This window comes from Diplotaxodon limnothrissa, linkage group LG8 (genome assembly GCF_057381915.1).
Source record: "Diplotaxodon limnothrissa isolate DT_005_m linkage group LG8, D_limnothrissa_male_GT1.1, whole genome shotgun sequence".
Classification (NCBI taxonomy): Eukaryota; Metazoa; Chordata; class Actinopteri; order Cichliformes; family Cichlidae; genus Diplotaxodon; species Diplotaxodon limnothrissa.
Genome location: NC_140603.1, coordinates 3,776,136 through 3,802,785, shown reverse-complemented (window position 1 = coordinate 3,802,785; position 26,650 = coordinate 3,776,136). Strand labels below are relative to the sequence as shown.

Here is a 26,650-nt window from a genome sequence, read left to right as displayed (position 1 = left end):
ATGCCAGCTTGTGTGTGTGTGTGGCTGCACGTGTCCATCCTCCTCTAGGCTTTACCAAACAGCTCTAACAGTGCTGTCAGGCCCACAGTGCTCGTTTTATTAACACCTGAATACAGTTAAGACTGAAAGCAAGAGAAAGGGCGAATGAAGATAAGGAAACAAAAGTGTGATGTAGAGACACTAAAAGAGGGTGACAGCCATGCAAACATCATACAGCAGACTCTGCATCTTCATCTCCCATCCTCTTCTGGCCTTCACTTCCCCTTCCAATGCACTCATAATGATTTCTTTCTTTTTTATTTATAGTTTTTACTGATGCTAGGAACTTACAATCATGAGTCTAGGCAGAACAAAAATAACATAATATTGTGTGTGAGTCATAGTAATGTGTGAGTCATACAAGAATATGCATGTGCTCTGCTTGGTTTTTTTTTATGACCCAGTCGAGGAGTGGCTGTGAGGAGAGGATGCTCCCTTGAGGCTGTGTGACTTTCTCTTCTGTTTCATCAGATGATACGTGAATTCACAGCGCATACCACCAAAGCACATTTAATAATATTCACACACTAACTGCATCAGTGCAACAGAAGACTGTAGCCTGGGCTTTTCAGACATGCACTAAATGCCGTTACTGCTTAAATAGCTGACATCCATAGATACTAAAGGCTGACCCTAACTAAAGCTTGATGTTATCTTTAGTTTCAAACCTCTGTTGTGAGACAAAGAAGACAACCAAACAAACAAAGATGCTTTCTGATCTCCACTCTTAGGTCATTCCTTACAGTATATGAAAAACATTAGCCTTTAATAGCAAAAACCCATCCTACAAGCAGTTTTTGCAACAGATCCAATGAATGTACAAAATTCCACCAGCAGGGAACAGCAGTGCACAGTACAGAGTTAACTAAAACATCAGTAACAACAATTCCAGAGTGGCATGTTTTTAAGGTGTAAGGTGTTCACTTTGAGCATAGGGCAGCTTAGCAGTCTGACTGCATTCGGTTAGAAGCGGTTTCTGAAGCTTCCATCCAAAGGGGAGGAGAGTAAACAGTTCATGTGCAGTGTGGGTTGGGTTGCGTAGGATACAGACGGCTCTTTCTCTACATCTGAAGCTGTAGATGTCCTCAGTGGGAGGTAATTTGCACCAGATAGTCCTCTGCACAAACTTCACCATCCTCTGCAATGCCCTGTTATCTGCTACAATGCTGCATTGGCTGCATTTTTAGGTAATTAGTTGCATATAACTTTGCTGTTTGCAAAATTTGTACATAGGTTTTTGAAATTTACAATTTATATTTGCATTTCAAGTTATGAAAATGATTTGTTCAACATGTTTGTGGTCTTTACAGTACCAAACATAACTTCTTCATACTCTGATTTTATTATTTTTTTTGTAATTTTAGATGAATTGTGTTAATACACTATTCACGGTGTCAATGCGTTAGCACAGTTAGCTCGTTAACGTGTTAGCGCAGTGCAGCCCCACGCATGGGGCAATCTATGCTAACTTGCTAACGGAGATTTGCCACGTTAATGGCGTTAATGTCATTTTAACGAGATTAATGCTGACAGCACTAATACACATATATCTATATAATGTAAACAATTAAATGACAGAAAAACTTAAAAAAACGCTATCTACCATAAAGATTTCTCTTATATTCTTACGTGTACATGTCTGGGATTCTTATTTAGATTCATTTATCATGTATTTTGTACAGTCTGATGTTGAAAAAATTCACTGAAATTTGGTGTGCACTAACTGGTGTATGAGTTGACTGACAAAAAAGTGTTTATTCTTTTCTATTCTATTCTATTCTTGGGGGGCTGTGGACCATGGACTGTCTTTCCCTGTCCACCTCTTGCTTTCAGGGGAGGGGGGCTTGTTGCAGTCTCTCACCCTCGTTTTCAAGTATGTCATGACAAACGCCCATACACACACTGATGTTCTTGTCTTGCTTTCTCTCCCTCTCTCTCTCCCCCTCTCACTCACACACACACAGCAAACTTGTATGTTCATTTGTGTACCTCCCTTTGTTTTGTCATATAATCTGTTTTGTTACAGATGCAGCAGACCTAGCATGTACTCAACTCCCTTAAAATAAGTTAGTAAAATAATTAATAAATAGTATTCACTAATAAATGATATTGTATTAAAAGATACTGCTACTCAACAGATGTAACTTCTGATGAAAACAGTCGAGTCACTTCCTTTAAGCTGAAAGTTCGACCACCATTGTTATAATTATCTCTTGTGTATGACCCTGATGCTAACTGGGCCGTGACAATAATAGGAAAACACACCCACAATAATAAGCTCTGAAAATATTAAAAGTTAGGGGAGAAAACAACTCACACAATCTGAGCAAAGAATAATGTGCTGAGTGAAGGGACACAACAAATGTCAGAATCATGATTAGCAAATTAGTTTCTAAAAAGGCTCATGAAATGTTTCTGAGTAAATGTTTCTGCACTAACAGAAGACCAAAGCTTACAATGTGCCTTTTGTTGCCAAATATGCATATGTGGGCTGGCACATGGAAATACATGCATTCCAATTCCATTGCTATGTGCCCACACCCCATACCTCCATTTTGCAAGATATGTGAAGTATTATGTGTAGAATGGTGTCAATGATGAGTGAATAAACTGTGGTGTAGACATTCACAGGAAAGTAAAATACACAGATTTTGAGTTTCTTACAAAACCATGCACTTACAGTCATAACGTTTTTTATGAGTTAACATTATGTGGTTTGCAGTTTTGTTTTTAATTTTGGGAATTTGACAAGTTGCGTAAGACATGGTCAAGAGCACAAGAACAAAAGTGCACAAAAAGTCATGTCTGCAGTTTGTCTGTCAATGCTGTGACGTAGCTATTGTGGAAACTATCCCACACCTCTCCTAATGAAACGAAACATTTATTAATTGTGTGTTTAACCCAAGACTGTCAAATGTGTGGCCCACTGGGCCAGCGTGGGGGCTTTTTAAAGTCAAATAATTGATGTGAAATCATTTAACTTTTCAGCTTTACAGAAGAATGCACGAATTTTAGCAAGTAAGGCTTAAGTTCCTCAAATATGTGAATGGTCTGTCCACTTTTAGATTCGCTAAATTGTAGTGCATGTACAATGATAAATAATTAAATGAAAAAAATAATGAAAATAACGAATATCATTCATATCTCTTTTTTTTTAAACACCTCAGATTCTTCATCATATGGATAGCATGTACTTGTTTACATGCTCTTGAGATTAAATTGGGCTCAAGCAGGAAAATGAGTTTAACATCCTTGGTTTAGACTTTTTACGGCAAAAAAGCTCTGATTCGTCTAGTGTACGATTATACTAAGTAGCATCCATTTGTGGGTAGATTTACCGTCTTTATGGGATGGTTTCCCCCCGACGGGAAGAACTGATCAATATTATAATAACATTATTCCAGTCACCAGAAAAACAGTTATTGTATCTGACTTACTTCAGCGTCTGAGCGAGGTGGAATTCCAACAACGCAAAAAGTAACTCCATTCATTGGCGTGTCAGCGTCTGGCGTGCGTAAACCGACAAAAAGACATACTTTGCTGTCAACATTTTTGTCTTAAATCGTGCTGGGGTGTAGAGCAGACTGGCTGTGCTCTTCTCTCCAGCAGTCCCCACAACGTAAACAGTTCAGCTAAAAGCATGTGGCACAGCACAACCGGAAGTTTGAACTTCAAAATAAATATGGGTACATGTTTACGCATTTTCTTCAAATTTACTTTTGCGTTTCAGGCATTGCATATAGGAAGACGATTCTTATCAGAAATAATACGCTTTACTTAAATAAAACATTTTATTTAAAATCTAGTAGAACCACTAACATTTTTAATATTGCTCGACATTATTGCTCAACATAAACCTTAGTGGGCAATTACAGATAACAGTTCAAACTGCATCCTACTGGATTTATGTGCGTCAAATGTCAATGGTATCAATTCCGTCATCCTCCAAGAACTGCGTGGAGTTCGTGAATAGCTTAATTTCTTGAAGAAAGGTAGGATTTATTGTAAAGCAATGTGTCTTAATTAAATGCTACTTTCAGAGCCGCTCCATTTATTATTTTATATTTTTATTATTTTGGTAAATTAATTGCTTTTTTGAGGGCCTTAACATGCTCACAAACTCAGACACAGTCTAGTATTTTACTATTTATTTATGTATTTTATTGGTTTTGGACATAATGGCTCAGTAGCACCCTCTACAAAAGTGAAAAAACTGCCCCAACTGGGTGTCATGCACATGTATGAAATCTGGTACATGCCAAGACAGGACTAAACGTCCACTGGGTACATGACTCAAACCCAACAGGAAGTCAGCCATATTAAATTGAAGATGAAATTGTGGCGCTAACTTGACCATTTCCAGGAATTATTCCTTTTTGAACTCTTCTGAGGGATTTTATCCAATCAACTTCATATTTGGTCAACTACAGATGTGGGCCATATTCAAAATTGTGGTGCCTTTGTGTGTCCACACTGCATTTTAATCATTCACCATGAAAGTTTAATTGGTTCTTATTCACAAATACATTGTCCAATCTGGACCAAACTTCTCCACGTGTGATAAGGCTCCACCCCTGAACATATTTCAAATGCAATATTTGCCAGTGCCAGTTTCAAAGTGGTCAACCACAGCAACCTCAAATTTATCCAGGAAAGCGTTGATGAGTTGTGCTTAGGATGCATGGAAAACTGTGAGTTGTCATCAAATTAATTGCGACATTTTTCCATCAATTCATCAATTCAATTCTACCATTCTATTGTATATAGTATTTTATTTTATTTTATTCTATTGTGTACAGTTGTGTACAGTATCTTATTCTTATCCTATTCCAGTGTTTTTCTAATTTTTGCTGTGTAACTTTGCATGTGGACCCTCTGATTTCAACTAAAATTCGTTTCATTGAATTGTATCAGACACCTTTCTTACACTATGCTGTGTTGTGGACGCTAGTTTTAGAACTGTAAATACTGAAGAAGTGTCTGTAACTACAGTTAGGGTAGGTACATATGTCAAGATAATGGCGTCTGAAGTGAAAAGTATATATCTGTGTAGCGTCCAAAATCATAGACAGTGTAACAACATACAGCCCCAGTTGTGCTGCTGTGCCAACAGTCCCCTTGGGACAGAGAGAAGAGCATGCACTACTTGTGCACTAACATGCTCTCAATGAGTCATTATATAAGAGCAGGACACGGAGCCCCAAGGGAGGGTGAGAGTGTAGATAGACACTTCTACACCCTCTATTGGTGTTACATTGCTCTCGCACAAAGTCAGACACAGTATATAAAAGAACGCTAAAGAAAAATGCTTCCACAGGGAGCCTATCATACAAAGTGGCTGCCAGCCTATGCTCGAGTTACCAACATGTGAGTCCAGTGATAATGAGTTGGTTTTAATGATTTAATGAAGGCAGTGCTTTGTTCAGTCGCATTTTAAATTTTAGTTTAAATTAAAGCTTTTAAATTGAAGCTCCATATGTGACATTCTGTCACATATCATGGACAGGAACAAGAGTGTGTTAATAACAATTAAACAATTAAAGTGTTAATAACACTGCTCCAGCATACATGAGATGATAACATGGTGTCACACTGAGAAATTGGATATTTTCTTGTTTATTTATTAACAAGCAGAGAGAAAAGTTATCTGTTATGATGATGAATAACACAAAATTGGCACCTTACTAATGTTACCTCTTTTTCCACAAACAGGAGTAAACACAGGAAGTCAGGTAGAGCTGGTCCTCTGCTAATTGAAAAGGTTGGTGGTTCGATCCCTGGCTGCTCCAGTCTGCATGCCAAATATCCTCAGGCAAGATACTAACCCCAAGTTGCTCTTTGATGAATCAATTGAAGTACAAATGTGTGTGAACAAAGATAGAAAAAACTGAGAAAAAGTGCTTGTATGAATGGGTGAATGAGGCAAGTTGCGTAAAGCAATAGAGCTGCTCCATTTACCATCAGGGATGTCGGACTCATTTTATTCTGTCGCCCACATACAGCCAACTTTGATCTTAAGAGGGCTGGACAGAAACTGCCCTTTCTGTCAGTGTAGACATCTAACTAAACATTTAATCGTGGAGATATTTTAATATAAGTAAAAGAAGTGTAATTTTAACAATACATCTCAGTTTCTGTACATAAGATATTTGAGAAAAAAGTTCTTATCATGTGGCATTGGTGCTTCTTATTGCCCTGACTGTATTTATAAAACAAGAGTTTTTAAACTATGGAAAAGAGAAATCTTTAAAGTAGATAGTGGAAAAACAGAAGTTTTTCTGTCATTTAATTGTTTATTTTTTACTTAACTACTTTTGTGTATGAATGGCATGTGGATAATTTATTAATAGGAAAAGCTGCAAAACTTTGGACATACAATTAAAAGTTTAAAATCTATGCACTCTTACACATTTTCTGAAGTCTACCAGTGGGCCACATTGGAGTCTTTGCCAGACTGATTCTGGCCCTCAGGCTTTATGTTTGATGTTAACTGATGTAAGAGGAGCAGAAGCAGAACCAGTAACAGGTAGTCTAGCATGCTAAACTCCCATTGGTCTCTTGTCAAAGACCAGAACATGCGCATTAACCACCCCCTTCAAAAAAGACAACTTTAAGCTGGGATATGGAAGTGAGATGCACTGTGGATTTGTATAGAAAAAAGGCAACCCTGCCTTTTATAGTAGTCAATTGTGGCCACAGGATGGCAGCAATGTCAAGGGTGCATGCAAAGAAATAAAAGGGATCACTTTAGATTTAATTAATATCTACTTTTAGATTTTAAAAGGCAGCCGCTACTTGTCTTGCTTGTCCTGATAAACTGTGAAACTTTGAATAATGTTAGTACTGCTAGTACTGCTGTCGTGGTCCTCCAATCCCCATTTCTGACTCGTCTCTCACTTGTTCTGTCTCTCTCTCATTCTGTTTTTTTCTTCCTCTCTCTGACTGTCTGTGTTGTGTTTGCTTTTGCACTAGCCACACCCCTGTCTTAGAGGCCGGCCTTCCTCCTGCTCTACGCCTGCCAACACCTGGGCACCTGAGCTGATTATCTCACCTGTTTGTGATCTCGTGATCAGTTGCCCGCTACTTAGGCTGGAGGAAGACATCCATTCATTGCTGGATTGTTAACAAAGAGCTGTAAGTGGGATTAGTGCTACTGTATGCAAATGTTTTTCTGTTTTTGCATGTGGAGAGACTGCAACTTGCTTTCTGCTTCCTTCAGTGCAGGATAACTGGACCTGAGGTGTGAGTTACCTGAGAGTAAGAGATCTAGCAAGATAGAGGATTGCGGATCTGTCTGACTAGCACCCTTTTGTACTGCAAAGTTGTGGATCAGACTGCTTGGAGTTTATCACTAACAAGTGGAAGTTCCCAATCTGAGTCCAATCAGAAAATCATGGATATGACAAGTTCATCCTTTCTTAGTTAATTACCCTCCTGTCATTTGATGCTGCTGTTTGAATTCAGTTTGACTCAGTACAGTTTCTCTATCAGCTGACACAGATCCAGATGAATATAACCACATCTGTTAATATCTGTTTCAGCTGTTCAAGGATGGATGCAGAAATGTTTTCTGCATTGACTATTCTTTTCAGATTTTACTTAAGCTCTTGATTGTATTGTTTTTCTTTCCTTTTTTAAACTATTGAATTCTTTGTTTCTACTTAATTGAGCTTATGCTTTTGTGAATTTGTTTATTTAGGTTAATGGTTGTAACACTGTAATCCCATAACTTTTCAAAGAGAACATCTTTTCAGATAAGAAGCTCAACTAATGAAAATGAAGTATCTCATGTATTGAGTCAACTGAAACAATGATTGCAATGATTTCACGGGTAAGCTTACTAAAATGTTTCACAAGCCTAAATACAAATGCTCTGAGTCAATAAAGGAAAAATGATACATTCAAATTGTTCTTGGACATATTTGTATAGATCTTTGTTTCAGTTTGGTACACGGTGCTGACATTTCACAAGCTTTAGCATGTAGCACAAAAAAGGTCAGGAGAAAAGTATTAACAGTCCCAGTCCCATCAAGCACTATAGGTTGCATTTAGAGTACATGCTAAACAAGCATAGTCTAAGAAACTAAAAGATGTTACGTAACAAAAACGTAAATGGCCTGTATTTGTATAGCGCCCCCCCCCCCCCCCCCCCCCCCTCTCTTAGGGACCCCAAAGCGCAGTCACCATATATTCCTTTTGTTTGTGGCTCTCTTGTTGTTGGCATATTGAAATATTACCAAAGACCATGACACAGATATTTATTGAAATTCCTGTATCACATCTTCCATAACAAGAGATTAACAGCTTTGTTCCAAAACAAAGGCCCTAAATTTCCTTTCCAACAGTCTGTGTGTTCATGCACATATGGGGTCAGGCTGCAGTGCTAATCTGCTTTTGCTCTGAAAAGGGTTTCATCCTCACAATGGGGGGCCCTGCACAGAACCAGTATCCCATCATCCCCCAGTCTCTCAGCTTATGCATTTTGTGACCCTCCCAACCTGCAACTTTAGCCTATCATAAACTGAACTGATAGTATAAAAGATGGATGTAGGCACTGCAGTGTCACCCATTAGCATTTTGGCTGTTACCATGTTGTGGTTTTGGAGCTAGAGGTTAACCTCTTGAGTGCCAAAGATCTTTCTGTGGTTCCTGCTCCAGAATGAGATGCCCAAAATGAATAGAGTATTTCTCTGCAATTGCAAACTCTGTATAAACAATCTTGGTATCAAAATAAAGATTGTATGCATGAATCCTGAAGTGCTAATTTATCATCTAAGGCAGGCCCGGCCCTAACCAATCTGGCGCCCTAGGCAAGATTTTAGGTGGCGCCCCCCTACATCGGCAGTGTAGTGTATGTACTCACAAGAAACCGAATAGCTTTGTCTTTGACCTTTTTTTTTTACTTAAAGAAAGCAAATTCACAATCAGAATAATTAACAAGATAAAAAAATATATGAATAAATAAATGAATACAAAAAATAAAAAAATGAATATATGAAATACAATAACACTGCTTGATGCTGCTGCAAAACTGGTGGGTTGTGCTGCTGAGGTGGAGGCAACAGGAAGACCGCTTGATGCTGCTGCATCATGACTGGGTTGTGCTGCTGAAGTGGAGGCAGCAGCGGTAGATGTGGTAGATGGCCCAGGGGTGGGATTTAGAAACTTCAACAGTGCATCTGAAGAGAGGAGTATGTGACACCACTGAGTATTAAAGTCTAATAATAAAAACATATGATTCCAGGAATAAAATGAAATGATATAATATAAATGAAAAACCAAAGAGATATATGTATGATGTTAACTGATATGCAAATTAGATTAGATTCAATTTATTGTCATCATTACAGTGAAATGCTGAATAGCAGAATGCAAAGTAACAGTATAATATCATATGAGAATGTTATGTTATGATTATCTTTGACCGAATCACAGCAGTGCTCATATTAAAAAACAGCATTCCCTCTCATGTGATATTGCTTAATTAACATTAATGATGTGCACTTTAACAACTAGGCTTACAACTATAATATATACAGGGGTGGAAAAGTGACTATTACCTGCAGGGTAAACGTTAGCTAACCAGAAGGCAATAACAATGTAAACAAAAAACACCTGCTTAAAAGATGAATACAAATGAGGAATGGTGGGAAAGGTGGGAGTACTGTAATTACCTAACGTTACATTATTATTTTCCATAACAATTTAGCCCCCTCCACAATATTAACTGACGTTAAAACAGTTAACTAGCTATTTATTGATTAGCAATTAGCGAATCATGTAACATTAGCTTAATGCTAAAAAATTTAGGTTACTATCACATTCAGACAAATAATTTCATGTAGGCTAACGTTACCTACCTCTGTCTTTTTCTCGTTTCTCCTCCTCTTCTTTTCTCTTTTTTCTTCCCTGGCCACCTGACAGTTTTGGCCGTTTTGACATCTTGTGTTGACTTTTTGATGTGGTGACGTCCAAAAGGAACCATGATACGGGAGGAGAGGGGGCGCACCGTGCGGGGAGGGGGGCGTAATGTTGTAACAAATAATATTTCTATTAAATAAGCTTTACTTTGCATTTTAATTAACGTGGGATTATTTTTTGTATTTAGAAATAATAGTACCAACTTTTTTTTTTTTTTTCAACATTTGTGGCACTGGCGTGGCGCCCCCTGATGGACGGCGCCCTTAGCGTTTGCCTATACGGCCTATGCCACGGGCCGGCCCTGATCTAAGGCAAGGCTATTTAGAAAGTTAATTCTAAAAATGGGTGTGTAGAATGGACTGACACTAATTAAAGTTTGTTTAGAGCAAAGTAACAATACAATTAAGTTCACAAAAACTGAAGCACAAACATGTAGGAGAACTACAGAATACATCAAAAATGCTCCACACATGCACTCTAAAGACTGGAAAAAATGTGGCCTATGGAAATTATTTTTCAATAAACCCAACATGGATGCTTGATAAAATCAGTTGATACATTACAATGTTGTTCTAACCTTCCAGGAATCTATTTGTTTAAAGTAAACACATCGTGAAATGTGCAAAAAAATGTCCCAAGGCTGATTTTATTCACACAACAATCTCTCTGGCTAAAAAGTTAAGCCAACGCTGAAGTTAAAAAAACAAAAACAAAAAAACAACACAGTTCCCAATAGGGGCCAGCAAGTCAAACTTTACAGTGTTAAAAAAAACTGGTATGAACAATGATCGATGTAAACACTTTACTTTTAGTTTATGGGCTCGTGCTCCATTCTGAATCATACTTAATAAAAATATTTTTCTATTTTGCAAATCTTGGTCATACTATCCCATATGGAAAAGAAATATGAAAAACTTATAAAAGACTTGCATAAGATGTGGCCTACTTCATATAGTGAATCATATAAGGCTTATGTGATTTACTCAGGAAAGTGGCCACTTTCTCATTACTTTCATATATTGTTTTAGTAAGTATCCAAGAAATACAAGTTTCATTTATATAATTTTTCAAGGGATTTTATATCTGTTTTCACTCTTGTGTGCTTTTCATACAAGTTTCACACAAGACAGATACAAACTTTATAAGATTTATATATATCTTTTCCATATGGGATGTTTCAAAATGGAAATGACATGCTAATTTGCTAACAGTTTTTAAAAGTGTGCAGTATCAGACCCGTCCCTCTTTTTACACCCGTTTTTGCAGCCAAGACGGGAGCAATGGAAATGCTTTGAGGCTTCATATTGGTGCTTCAGAAACAAACACATGATATCACAGTGCCAACTTCCATCTCATATATTTATATATCTATGAGTCTATGGGTACAAAAACCAGCTTTGACCTCTGTGGAGAGTTCCCCTCTAATTAAATTACATTTTCCCCTTAAGGTTCAAAGCTAAGGGCTCACAGTTAGCCTCATGTATACTAATTTAATAGTGTTTGTGGTATTGGTGCTTTTTGGAGCACTGCTATCATGATATGTTCTCGTATGGACTGTCCAAGAAGCTTGTGCTTCAGCTTTAGTGACTAAAACTTTATTATTTTATTAATCTTTTACTTGGCACTAATTAGCAGATACAGCTCACAGCTGTGTGAGCTTCACCCTTTTATCCAAATTTGATCACTTCTGGCTCTACAGGACAACACAGAAAATGCAAATGTGTAAGCTTAAACTGAAAAGAAAGAAAGAACAAAGACGGATTAGAGCAAAGAACGAATACTATTAATATCATTCTCAGAATAAAAAACATTTTGACAGCTCAGTAGAGACAAAGTACAAAGCTGAGGAACGTTTGGTTGTCACAGTCTCTTTGTCCTCACTGCTTGACTCACCACTCTCTCTCTCTAAAGTGCTCTACCTCCTCTCTGTCTTTCTCTGTGTGTGTGCGGTTTGGTTGTAGTGCAGAAATGGGACCCTGCCTGGCTTCCCATCTTCTCCCTACAAAATGAAGAAATGCTCCTAATTCTGATGTCCTCGTTTGTTGCCGCTTCTAAAGGCGGTGGCAGACCTTCAGTCTTTGCTGGATGGTTGAATCACTTGAAGTTTGGCTCCTCCTCGTAGGGTGTGGCCATATCATACTGTTCACGGTAATACCGATATAATGTTAGGCAATGATAAGAAAATGAAATATTGCTTTAGAGTATGGGTAGAACGCACATGCGCAGTGCCTTTGGCAGAAAAAGCATGGCGGCGATGGAGAATAAGCGAAAGTGGATCGTTGAATGAAACAGATGAACCAGAACTGGTTTGTAAAAATGGCACAACTTCAGTGGTGTGGAACTGGTTTGGCTTTTGTCCATCAGATACACACCAAAGCACATTTTTTAGTAAAGCATGCTAGCGGCCGTCGTTATTACCGCCTTTTTCGGAAAATAAGTCGCTCTTAAAATCCTTTGATTTTCTGAAAAATCGACAGTGCCCCTTATAATTCTTCTATATGAATTCTGGTTGTGCTTACTGACCTCGAACCAATTTTATGTGGTACACGGCACTCAAAAATCTGTCAAAAAATGTTTTAGTACGACTTTGCTAAGCTACGAAGCCGCACCGGATTGTCGGAACATTACGGCTACCATAGTCGGGAGCCTCGCGGAGTGATACGTACTGTGCTTCAACATAATATTACTGTATTGTGTGTGTATAACCTTTTTTTTTAAAAAAGTTTTGTGGATATTATACATGGTTATGCTGAGGATATGTTGTCTGTGGAAACTGGAACCATCACAACTGTTGATCTTTTATATAGCACCTGCTAAACTGCTTAACTACCCCCCACTGACCAGATCAATATTCCAAAATGTTTAATTGACTTGATGCTATACTCTGGTAAAAGTATTTATTTTTTTGAGCAGTGTTGTATTTTCAAATTAATATGAAGAAAAAGGAAAAACTGCTCATGTTGCATGATAAGTGTGGCACAGTCTTTCTTAGTTTTAGTGTTGTCTGTCACTTCAGTAAAACACTGTAAAACCATAAAGCTTCAATGAAACTAAACAAGTGTTTTTGAAAAAAAGTAAAATGAGAAAGATGAATAGGGGAGTAGAAGTAATCTTTTGAAATTAAACAGACATTTATCTGCCTGTGTTCACTTGTGTTCAGTCATGTTGTGGCCTGGCACGGCAACAGAGAGGCGGTGAGTGTGGAGGTTGGTAGGTTTGGTTGGTTAGGTGGTGGTGGGGGGGCTCAAACCCATCTGTCTATTTACAGCAGCATGAAGAGATTTCGCTAAATACCTAATCCATCTTATCTCCAGTGAAGCTGAGGATTGTCTGTGCAGTGGGGCAGGCTGACCACTAGAGAGCAAGCTGACTGTAAGCTGAAGGCAAATTAGAAGTTAGGTTGGGCAAATGAGGAACTTTTGTACGTGAACTATTTCTCCCATGTTTACAAATGCCATATGAACAGTCATCATACCGATAGTAGTTTTCGATTTAAAAACACACATCTCTATCCAGGTTCATTGGTGGTCCCTGTGTAATCTCATGCAATCTGAATACATTAGAACTACTACCTTCAGAGAAAACTCTGCTTCATAGGACAATCCCCTCCCATCAGTGTCATCAGTGTCATTGCCCTGCAGCTATAGAAAGGCCATGCACTTGCATTACTTGAATTATATGTATTCTACAAAGTGGACAGCCAATGAAGATCACTGAAGATAAGCTTTCTGTGAACATACCCATTTTCCCTCAGGCCTTCAGCCATGCAGTGAAGCATACTATGCCATAAATCAAAAGTCACTCACTAGTTTTGGATAAATATGGCCATAAGCCAGCATCTAATCTTAGCAAGCTGCTCACATAAACTGCGTAGGTGCAACACATGAACGCACATTACTGCTGAGTAGGACATCGTAATCATAGTGATTTAACCACAATGAATTTCAACAGGATATTCATTCATGTACTTCTGTACTTATATAAGATCATTTGAATGTATTTTCAAGAGGGCATGTGTCAGTCTCACAAAGCACAGACCATCTAACCATTACACAACAGCCTTAATCTACTGGATTTAAATCCCCCACCCCTCAACAGGCTGCCAGCTCATACATACAAAAATGTCTTATCTTGCCTGTGCTGCATCCTGTCACACACTCAGTTTCAAATACATTCCTTGTATTACTGCAGAGGAAAAACATTTTCAACCAGAGACTTATATACATAAAATACAGAAATGAATGAGGTGGAATGAATACTACAAAATGTACATAAGGTGCAGCTGCAGTCTGGCAGTGGGAGCAGTGTGACAGGTCAACTGTTAAGAAGGGAGATGGCGAGGGGAAAGAAACTGTTCCTGTGTCGGGTGGTCCTGGTCTGCAGACTTCTGTACCGTCTGCCAGAGGGCAGCAGATCAAAAAGTCTGTGTCCAGGGTGTGAGGGGTCTGTGATGATTTTCCCTGCCCGTTTCCTGGTTCTTGAGAGGTACAGATCCTGGATGGAGGGCAGGGGGGCGCCGATGATCCTTTCTGCTGCCCGTACAGTCCGCTGCAGTCTGCTCCTGTCCTGTTTAGTGGCTGCTCCATACCAGACTGTGATGGAGGAGCACAGGACAGACTCAATGACCGCAGTGTAGAACTGGATCAGCAGCTCCTGTGGAAGACTGTACTTCCCCAGTTGTCTCAGGAAGTGAGACAACCCATTTTGACCCATTTTGCCAAAGGAAAGGACGTTGCCTAATAATTAAGCACACCTGATATAGGGTGTTGATGTCATTAGACCACACCCCTTCTCATTACAGAGATGCACATCACCTAATATGCTTAATTGGTAGTAGGCTTTCGAGCCTATACAGCTTGGAGTAAGACAACATGCATGAAGAGGATGATGTGGACAAAATACTCATTTGCCTAATAATTCTGTACTCCCTGTATTACTGAAGGCTACTCGCCATACCAATACCAATTAGATTTGTAAATCTTAATATAAAATGAGTAACAGTAGGTAGGGTGGACATTAGGTAAGGCTGCACTTTTTGCAGCGATCTCGTACAGAAAACTGTTCCACGCAATACATTGTGTACAGTCGAGTCTTGATAGCTCACTTACAACCAGTGTTGGTCAAGTTACTTGAAAAAAGTAATCAGTAACTAATTACTGATTACTCCCCCAAAAAAGTAATCCCGTTACTTTACTGATTACTTATTTTCAAAAGTAATTAATTACTTAGTTACTTAGTTACTTTTTAAAAACACGATTTACAACCTGAAGAGGTGATAAAGTGATAGATCTTTCAGCCCAATTCTACTTTTTCTACATAATCCATCATACAAAATGTAATCAAATGGAAAAGTCTCTTTTTAAAACTTGTTTTATCAGTTTTAATCTTTTAACTTTATGCATCAAGCAAAACATTTAATTATATGCAACATTCTCTGACTTGAATAAATTAGTTTAACATTTAAACCTATTTTCTACACATTCCAGCACATAAAATAAAATATTTTTTGTGTTTTCACTCACTCTTTCAAACAGATGCAAGTAAAACACAGCAGAAAATAAATAAAGTCAAAGACTCAGCGGTCCTTTTGCTCTATTTTCACCTGTAAAGCAGGAGCAGGGTAGGCGGAGGGTTACCCTGGTGCAGGTGTGCTGCGGTCAGTTGAAGAATCCGCGCGAGTGTCTCTGTGAGTTTCCCATCACGTCGTAGCTACTCGGTGCTTGCTCGGAAGTTTAGGGGTTTTTTTCGCTGTAAAAAGAAGTTTTCTTCCCACGCACGATGGACGCTAATGTTTTTGTCACTTTTTATGGAATCAAACTCAAAGTAAGGTCAGTATTTCCACACTTTAAACGCTGCACGCTCATACTCTCTCCCGCACTCGATATATTATCCATTGTTGATCTGCACACAGCTGCTGTCACCAACGTCGCACTTGCTTACGTCACTGTCATGAGACATTCTCGCAAAAAAAATCACGGTTTTAGTAACGCAGTAACGCAGCGTTCCTACGGGAAAGTAACGGTAATCTAATTACCGATTTTGCAATAGTAATCCCTTACTTTACTCGTTACTTGAAAAAAGTAATCAGATTACAGTAACGCGTTACAAGTAACGCGTTACTGCCCATCTCTGCTTACAACTGGGCTCGTCAGGCACTCTTTTTGGCTGTAGTGGTTATTATCATATTTACATGCTTCCATCTCTTGTTCCTGTTTCATATATCTTTTTTTGGAAGCAAGTATCACAATTGTTGCAGGTTAATAGGACTTATGCCCCCCTTTTCTCTAAACAAGTAATAAATAAGGCAGCACGGTGGCACGGTGGTTAGCACTGTTGCCGCACAGCAAGAAGGTCCTGAGTTCAATTCCACCATCAGGCCGGGGTCTTTCTGTGTGGAGTTTGCATGTTCTCCCCATGTTTGCGTGGGTTCTCTCCGGGTACTCCGGCTTCCTCCCACCGTCCAAAGACATGCAGCTTGTGGGGATAGGTTAATTGATTAATCTAAATTGTCACTAGGTGTGAATGTGCGAGTGAATGTGAGTGTGAATGGTTGTCTGTCCCTGTGTGTTGGCCCTGCGACAGACTGGCGACCTGTCCAGGGTGTACCCCGCCTTTCGCCCTATGACAGCTGGGATAGGCTCCAGCGCCCCCCGCGACCCTGAAAAGGATAAGCGGAAGCGAATGGATGGATGGATGGAAGTAATAAATAAATAAACTCCATCTCTCGTTTCTGTTCGGCAACTGACAACTCGTACTTTTCTACTCTTCTTCTTCTCCCCCCGTCACGCTCACAAACACATAACGGGTATGGCAGGCCAATCTCCCTGCAGCATGGACTACACTACCCATGAGGCTACATTCTTTAGGGCTATGCCTGTAACACTCTGCCTATTGCCTTCATAGTAAATCATTTTTTGAATTATAATTTTTTTAAATATTTCTTCACGCCATTTATGCGGGCCGCAAGTAGAGGTGACATGGGCCGTGAGACTGAGACACAGTCATTAGAGCCTCTTAATGCGTGTTTTGTTTGGGTTTTCACCAGCGTGGAATTACCAAAAATAGAGAGGGGACAGCCTAATATATGAAAAAGGAAAAGACTGCTGTGTAGTCCCTTTATTTCAACAAAGTAACTGTATTCTGAATACCACATTTTTAAACGGTAACTGTAACGGAATACAGTTACTCATATTTTGTATTTTAAATACGTAACACCGGTACATGTATTCCACTTTAACTGATCAAGCACACACATCCATACATATGCAATAATACTAAGTGCAATAATCCTTTCTGTCATCGTTGTATTTTTACTCAGTTGTATATAGTATTTGTATTTGTATTCTATTTTTATCTTATTGTATATTTATTTTATTTTATTCTACTGTATATAGTATTTTATTTTATTCTATTCTGTACAGTTGTGTACTGTATTTATTCTTATTGTATTCTAATTTTTGCCTCATAACTTTTGCACTGTCCACTTCCTGCTGTGACAAAACAAATTTCCCACGTGTGGGACTAATAAAGGTTATCTTATCTTATCTTATCTTATTACTCCCCAACACTGAATATCAAGTCTACCAGTCTGCAGTCTAAAAACTAACCTCAGCTAACGCCAGCTAACAGTGTTAGCTTGGTGGTGAGTAGCCTTCAGTAATAGTAAGAAATCACACAGCACACTTGATGATAACTTGTGCTGTTGGCTTGAAGTTGGCCTCTAGTGTTTTTCACTGCATTCCCACTGAATTCCTGATGGAGGCGCTTAGGGTCCTGTGGTGGGGGCGTGGTTTGCTGGCCTGCTGCAGAGGAGGGGTGACACAGTGAGCTCTCTGGGCGGGGAGGGAACAGGTGTACAGGACTGTTTTAATGAGGGAGATGTGTCTTATGTATATCCGCAGTGAGAAGCAGCAGATGATGCTGGGAGAGAAAGTCGGAGTGGCTGCGTCCGAGGCGGGTGCCAAAAACCACAGATTATTTCTCAATAAAAGACAGTCTAAGCATAAACCAGTCGTGTGTGTGTGGGTCCTGTGTTGCAAGTGGTGCCGAAACCCAGTTGTGCGCTGTCATGTCGGGCCCCCCACCGGATCAGCCTGCCGTTCAGCCCGTCGCCCAGCCCACCACCTAGCCTGCCACCCAGCCTGCTGCCCAGCCTGCCGCCCAGCCACCTGTCCAGCCGTTGCAGATTCTGGGGCAGATGATGCAGGATCTGGCTGCTATGTCCGTGCGCCAGGCAGCGGCCCAGGACCAGCAGCTGGCTTTGCTTTGCCAGCAAGCGGCACAGCAGATGGCGGTGCTGCAACAGTTAGTGGGAGGTCCGGCCGCGCTGCCTCCACCTCCACCACTGTCTGTAACGCTGCACCAGATGGGTGATGGGGAGGATCCCCTGACGTTTGTTGAGACATTCCAGGCCACGGCGCTTGCCTTGCCGGTGGCCTGAAGAGGAGTGGGCTCCCAGGCTGCTACCGTTGCTGTCAGGGGAGGCGAAGACGGTGGCCTTCAGTGTGCCCCTGGCGCCCCGGACTGTCTATGTGGATATCTGCAGGGCGGTGCTGGATCGGCCCGGGCTCACCTCAGAGGACTACAGGCGGCGGTTTCGAGCAAGCCGGATGTCATCTCCTGGGTTGGTATTCCGAAAGAAATACTGACTGACCAGGGCACGTCGTTCATGTCGCGCACATTGCGGGAACTGTACGGATTATTGAGCATTAAATCTATTTGGACCAGCATCTACCACCCGCAGACTGATGGGCTGGTAGAGAGGCTGAATAAGACTTTAAAATCCATGATTCGTAAGTTTATTTGCGAGGATGAACCAAATTGGAATTACTGGCTAGTCCCTCTGTTGTTTGCGGGAGGTACCCCAGGCCTCCATGGGATTTTCTCCCTTTGAATTACTGTACCGTAGACAGCTGTGGGGGGGTGCTCGGAGGAAGGGTCGAGCCCTGCCAAGAATGAAATTCAACACGTTCTGGACCTGAGAGCAAAGCTGCACAGGCTGGGGAGGTTATCACGGGAGAATTTGCTCCAGGCCCAGCAACATCAGCAGAGCCTGTACAACAGAGGGGCTAGGCTCAGGCAATTTTCACCTTCGTGGTCACACGGCAGGTGGGGGACGTTGACTATGAAGTTGCCCGGTTGGACAGGGGAGGGGCAACACAGATTTACCACCTCAACCTCCTCAAAGCATGGCGGGAGGTGGGAACCGCCGCTCTAGTAAGCCTGGTTAAGGAGCGAGATAAGTTGGGGCCGTAGGTGCCAAATTCTACCATTCCCGCCTCCCTCCATTGTGATGACCATCTCACACAGGCCCAGAGAACGGATGTTGCTGCCTTGCAACAGCGCTTTGCTGATGTGTTCTCCCCCCTTCGGCCGTACAGCTCTCATAGAGCACCATGTTGAAACGCAGCCTGGCGTGACGGTGCGTTCACGGCCCTACAGGCTGCCGGAACATAAAAGACATAAAAGACAAATGAGATGCTGAGGCTGGGTGTAATAGAAGAGTTGCACAGTGCTTGGTGTAGCCCCATAGTTCTTGTAGTGAAGAAAGATGGGTCTATACGGTTCTGTGTGGACGACTACAAGGTGAATGAGGTGTCACGGTTTGATGCGTACCCAATGCCCCGGGTCGGCGAACTCCTGGACCGGTTGGGCACTGCTTGTTTCTTTACGACACTGGATTTGACCAAGGGCTACTGGCAGATTCCCTTGTCTGCAGAGTCTAAGGAAAAAACGGCAGTGGCTCCACCACATGAAGGATGCCAATCCCCGGATCACCCGCTGGTATCTGGCTTTGCAACCGTTTAAGTTCAAGGTGGTCCACAGGCTGGGTACGCAGATGGTCGTGGCTGATTTCCTCTCCCGGGTGTGGTCCCGGCCTGAGTTGGGCAATGGGGAAGCTGTGGCGGGGGCGTGGTTTGCTGGCCTGCTGCAGAGGAGGGGTGACACAGTGAGCTCTCTGGGCGGCACGGAGGCGGGGAGGGAACAGGTGTACAGGACTGTTTTAATGAGGGAGATGTGTCTTATGTGTGTCCGCAGTGAGAAGCAGCAGATGATGCTGGGAGAGAGTCGAAGTGGCTGCGTCCGAGGCGGGTGCCAAAAACCACAGATTATTTCTCAATAAAAGACAGTCTAAGCATAAACCAGTCGTGTGTGTGTGGGTCCTGTGTTGCAGTTCCTATTCATTTTGTACGCGTCTAGGCTTTCCAGGATCCATGTATGAAACATTAAGTCGAAGGCTTTATTGTAGTCAGTCTAGGCACTTCGCACGTTGGTCAGATAGTCTCAACTGGCTGCTCTGTCTACCAGTAGCTAATCTTTTACCTTTCTGATATTCATGGCAATTCTTTTCTGTGCCACGCTCATGTACTGAGCCACATGCCTGTTTATCCTAGCAGCTATGATGCCTGGCAGGAGCCTCCATGTGGTACTGAGACAGATTAATGGTCTCTAGTTGGATGGGAGTAGATCCTTGTGCAACCCTGATAAAATTTACAGCAATCAGTTCTTTGAATGCATCGTAGTTTTTGTCTGATACTTTAATTTCCGGGCTTGCCCTGAAGGCATCATCTGCAGCTCGGTGCGCGTGAAGGTGTGGTGTAGAGGAAAAAGGATGGCAAGGAAAAACTCCATGCTGCCGCGAAGCACGGTTTTCCAGTTAAAAGGAAAAAAAGAGGTTCAATTAACATTTGTGAGAGAGCTGCCGTTAGCAGTGAACCACAGACGGGTACCTACCTCAAAGGAGTCGGAGTGTTTCTTCAAACTTTTTGAACTATTCTGACCCTTTTTTTTTTTTGAGGAACAGTTCCATGTGTGCCGAGTGAGGAGCTGGTATCGTGGGTCTAAGACACTGTTGCTGCTGTGGAGGCCTGCCGTACCAGGAGGGCAGTAGGGAAAAAACAAAAGGAAGCCCACCTGAGAGATACCTTATCATTTTCTTTTGCTACTTTTTCCCCCACCTGAGATTCAGGTCATTTTCAGTTCTCAACCCAAGACCGTGGGTGACTGAATAAACTGACACCATAAGGAACTGGACACTCACATGTTATTTTCTTTTCTTTTTCCTTTTCTTTGGGGTGTTGAAATATTGTGTTTCTTTCTTGTCTTACATCTGTTTTGATTGTTTCAATTATTTTTGTGATGCATTTGAGATGGTTACTGCATTTGAAGGTATCCCTACATTGAGGATGAGCAAAGGGAACTGATCCAAAGAAAAATATATATAAAGCAAACTTTGTTTCACAAACCTGTGGTTGTGCGTGTTATCAATCCAATGACAGCTGGTTCATTGCTACCAGACGGTCATGGAGTGCAGTTACCTTCTTTACCCAGTAAGTGTGGATCATGTCAGGGCCTTGTGCTGTACAGCTCGTCATTCTTGAGACCCTTTCTTGAATGTCCGCCACTGTGTGGTATCTAGATCCTGTTCAGGGAGGTTGCTGTGGTCTGCTCTTAGACCCAGTAGCCACTGAGCACTGTTGTTATGGATTGCATCCTTCTGTTCTATGTTCTTCCAGTATTGCCCCAGTCTCATGTGTTCCCCTGCCACCGAGAGTACCCTTTGGATGGTTCAGTGACTTCCATCTCTCTGGTAAGCAGCTGGCCAAGGCTGTGAGTCTTTGTTTGGCAGTTTCCACTGCCTAAGGTATGGGCAGCTTGCTGTGCTTCTTAGGAATCCCTTTCTTCAGCACACATTTCTGCAGTTCTAATAGTTGGCTAACTTCCCTCTGTGCTGCCGTGATCTTGGCTTTTAATTCAGTTCAATTCATTTTTATTTATATGATCCCATCTATCAGGTCAGCTGCTTTCGCACTCATTGCCTACAACACATCAGTTCTTGGGGTTTGGTACAGGATCTCAGTGGGTGAGGATGATCATAATTCCCCTCTGACCTAATATTCTGGCTCCCCCTTGATATAGTATTTGTGTTGTACCTTGTCAAACTCTAGTTGTGATAGCCGTTGCTTCTTCCGGATGTTGAAACACTGAGGTACTAGTTGTTTCACTGTTTGTGTAGATGTTGGGCGTCAAAGAATCCATAGATCCCACATATTTTTTTATCCTTGTCTTTTATCCTGTCTTCTTTCTCTCACCCCAACCGGCCGCAGCAGATGGCCCCGCCCCTCCCTGAGCCTGGTTCTGCTGGAGGTTTCTTCCTGTTAAAAGGGAGTTTTTCCTTCCCACTGTTGCCAAAGTGCTTGCTCATAGGGGGTCATATGATTGTTGGGGTTTTCTCTGTATGTATTATTGTAGGATCTACTGTACGGTATAAAGCACCTTGAGGCAACTGTTGTTGTGATTTGGTGCCTTATACACACAATGAGTTGAGATCAGGAGTATCTGTAATTGATTGACTGATTGTAAACTGTTTACTCCATGGGCACACAGCCAATCTATGAGAGCCAAAATTATAGAAGAGGATTATATTTTGGTTAATGTTCTGCGTCTCCCAATAAAATGAAACAACCATAAAAAGAATCATAAACGGATATGTTTATTTCTTTGTGGGTGAGCAAACTGATATATTCAGCAGGGGATCACATATTTCCCTGACTGTGTTCTTGCTGGAGGAACCTCAGGGAGAGGCACTCTAGAGGAAACTTATTATCAGGTCAGCAGTAAACATTGAGGCACACACACAGAGCCACCACAAAAATAGGCTTTCAACATATTATATAATATATATATTAATATATATATATATATATAACACAGTCCATCTTAACTTAGCTGTCGGTGTGCAAATGTAATGGCACAGACTGTAGCACTGAACATGCAGGCTGCAACATGCTAATGATGTCATGTGTAAGCCCAGCAAGACAGAGATTTTCAGGACATGCTGATTGAACTAACTTACTAAAAAATGTGAGTCAAGAGATCAAGAGAAATCTGAACCATTCACAACCACGTACACTGCAGTAACTAAGTATATAAACTAGATATTTTAAAAATCAGATCAATCAGCTGTTCTATTTGCCAACAAGACAAATAGACAAGACTAAAACATCCCATTTCCAGATATTTTGCTACCTGTCTGTATGTGCTGCAAGTCTCTCTCCTGCATCTAACTGCACTCTGCCTTTTTTGGTTTGTTTTATTTCAACTAAGAGCAAACATTTAAAATATGCAACACAGGGGAAAACAATATTTAAAAATACTTCTATAAAGATCACAGCGTTCCTTTCTTGAAGTATGGCTTCATAGTGGCATAGATAAAAAGCATAAAATACGTAATACATAAAAAGCTGTTAATCACACAACTTACTGTGTCCTATCACACCACCCCATACATACTATGAAGACTATAAAGAGCAGACGAGTTCAAACAGGGCCTGAACTAAGCATGACTGGGAACTGCAATTCTAATTTGTTGCTCCCACTTTCTGCTTTTCTCTTTTTTGTCTCTCCCATGTCCAATCATTTCTCATTTTCCCTCTCCACTTATTTTAGAGTCATCAATGAACCTAGCCCCAGTCTTTCAACTGTGAAAGGAAACCAGAGTACCTGGTGAGACCCCACACAAGCATGAGGAGAACAGACAAACTCCACACAGAAAGCCCAAAGCTGGCCTTCAGCCAAGCAGCGTGACTTCAGTGAGTCACACAGTAAACCTCATGTATGTTGACCAGAGTTTATACATTTTTTCCAATCTTTCACGCTAAATACAGGATATGTATTTTTGAACCTTGATTATATTGGGGAAATTGAGTAAAGGTGTACTGTACTGAGCATTTCCCATCTGTATTATTTAGTATACTAAATTTTGGATAGTTGTAAACTATGACTATTTATGCACCATATAGCTAAAGCATCTGCAGCATCCACAAGCCGAACACCAACAGGACAAAAATGCACAGCATGCAAATAAGCAAAACAGACACCACAAAGCAGTATATATCACTATGAATTAAAATAAGAATTAAAATTAGCTTAACAATTAAAATAGGCAGGTCTCACCAGCACTCACATTCTGGATTGAACTGGCTAATATTCAGTATTGTATTTAACTGTTTAATACCAGAGCTACGCAGAGACAAATAGGTACCTATTTTTTTTTCATCTCACACTTGTTTAGTTCATTTTGACTTCTCAAAGTGAACTGAACTATGCCTTCAATGAACTTTCTACTTGCAGAGGACAGTATATTGTATACCATTAAAAGTGTAATTAAACATTTCCACAGGCAACAATAAATTCACCCTAGACAGGGAATATATTAACCACATACTTTCAACTAAAGGGACATTTGTGGCAAAAATTGTAATAAAAGTCTAATGTAGTTGTAAGTTGGAGCCTACTTGTTTATGATTGAGGATGATAGTGTCGGAAAATTGGTTTAAACCTTTTTCCTATTTGTTCCAGTAAATGTGTTTGAGCAAGAGCAGGATATCCTGACGTTTACACACAACCTCCACAACCACAATGCAGCTCTTACACTTTGGCCAACTACATCATTTCTTCATTATGTTGCTGTGTAGAATGAGCTGCTCCACCCTCACTCATGATTCAAATGGCTGATCTGTCTCGAACCTTAAAGGACACATTGTCTCTGTGTCTTCAGACAGTCAGGTCCTCACAGAGCCTACATGCACTATATTTCTTTGCTTTCTGTCCCTGGCAAAAAATGTCTACACATGCATAGAATACACTGAATAAATGGAATCACTTGAGTTGATTGAGGAAAAACACATAACCCTCACTTTTTTTTCTTAAAAAACAAACAAACAAAACGTCACAACATTTCGCTAAGATTTCACTGTCTGTGGTCGGCTCATCATTGCTAATTGCGTCTTGTACTATCTTGTCTTGCATTTGGACCTTAGGTAAGTCAATGTGTATGAAAAAAACACATAGAAATGTAGACTGAACATACAGGTTCACCAGGTCTAAATGACAAAAAACCAAAAAAACGTTACATCCTACAGTCTTTACCCAGCAGTCTTTTATGTTGCATGTATAAAAAATAGCTTAACATAACCAATAGCTAATAGCCAGTTAGTGCAGCTGGCATGATACTTTGTGTTAGTCCCAGGGTTACAAGATTTTCAATAAACAGGCTAGATTAAATTCATGAATTTAAATTTTAAAGGAATGGTTCATCTGATGTTTCCAGTGTTTCTTTTAATATTATCAACACTAATGTTAAGATCTATTTTTGCATCTGGTCAGTCATGCTGTTGTGACATATGTTTGCAGAAAAGCACTTCAGTCTGTGACAAGAGCAACATAGTTTGCACAAGGAGTAGGACTTTCACCCTGGAGACTCAGGCTGCTATCCTGTGTGAAAGTCAACGACAAGTAATTTTTTCTTCTTTAAAGTCACAGTTTGGTAAGTTTAGGAGATAATATCATTTTGGTTATATAAACCCTGTCACAGCATTAGACCTCAATAGGAAGATGATTATCCTGGAGGAACATTATGCTGTTGTAGGAACATCAACAATAAACATTAGGTAATGTGAAAAAAACCCACATGGGATCGTCACGTCAGTCACCTTTGTCAGAGCGTGCCAAATGTAAAATACACCGAATCAAAATATCTCTCCAATAGATGTAAATACAATGTATTTTTTCCAGAATTTTTCACTTTTGGAGTTGAATGCCTGAGTTTCCTTTTTGCCCCGTGGGCAAGAAATATTCTATAATTTTGTGGAGTGGTATCTATACATCAAAGACTCAAAAACTCAGGGAGGGTAAAGTTGCAGTTATTATTCACCAGCACAGTTCTGCTCTGAGCAACTACTAACTACTGTGATAGAGAAATAAAGAATGGACAAAACTTCACTTTGCGTGTGTGAATATACAACAAAGTAGATGTCTTTAAAATGCATGAATAGCTTTGTGTGTGTTTATGAGGGAGTCTCTCCTCACCTGGGCCATAGTGTTCAGCAGGATGTCAGCTAGCTCCTGGTCCTCACCATGGCTTGCAAAACCTCAGGCCAAGTCTCAGTAGATGGTGTTGGGGATTTGTAGGTGTGGGGGGTTTACTTTACACACACATCACCCTTGTCGCTGCTGTGTTGCAAACCCACACGCTCACACGCATCACCTCCTCATCTGTGACAACACTGTCCTCTGAAACGCTCGCTGTTGGTAGCACATTACTTCTGCTCCTCTGCTCTTGTTTTCCCCCTCCTCCTCTTTTCACCCTTTCGAGTTTTTAATCCTCTTCTTTTCTCCTTTTAAATTGACACAAGTAGAGAATATGATAGGAGAGCTTGTATTCCTGTATTTCTGTCCGCTCTGCTCCTGCCTTGGTGGTAATCTGGACTCACATTGCTTACCGCCTTTCCTCCTTCTCTTAGTCGCTCTTCACTCTCTCTCTGAGCTCAGGCATTTTTGCCCTCCCTCACTGTGCTCGGCCTTAGTGAGAGACGGAGGGAAACGGGAGGGCTGGAAGGATCAGAGGGATAGAGTGTGATTGTGTGTACCACATGACCCAATAGTGTAGTAGGATTCACCCAGCAGCTGTCGCACTCATCCCTTCAGTGCCTCACTATTAGCATCTTGTGCTTCCATTGATAAATGCAAGATGCTGACAACCAAAAAGGCTCCGCTCCTACTGTAAGGTGAAGAACAGAGAAGGATTGTTTCATTATTATTTAGTTTTCTATACTTTAATGTTCATCGGTGTAATTTTATGTGAAACAGCTTGTAAATTTAATCTCGATTTAAATTATATAGTATTCAC

General features: G+C 40.8%; 1 protein-coding gene across 1 annotated transcript in view; it reads right to left on the bottom strand.

Moving 5' to 3' along the window:
- The window catches only part of LOC146626131 (rho GTPase-activating protein 23-like), an 82,087-nt gene extending 55,829 nt beyond the window's left edge, over positions 1-26,258 (bottom strand). The window contains exon 1 of the mRNA XM_085361166.1: positions 25,831-26,258. Within this exon, the coding sequence (XP_085217292.1) occupies positions 25,831-25,839 (9 nt within the window). The 5' untranslated portion in view covers positions 25,840-26,258. The remainder of the gene's footprint in view (positions 1-25,830) is intronic.
- Positions 26,259-26,650: the final 392 nt, after the last annotated feature.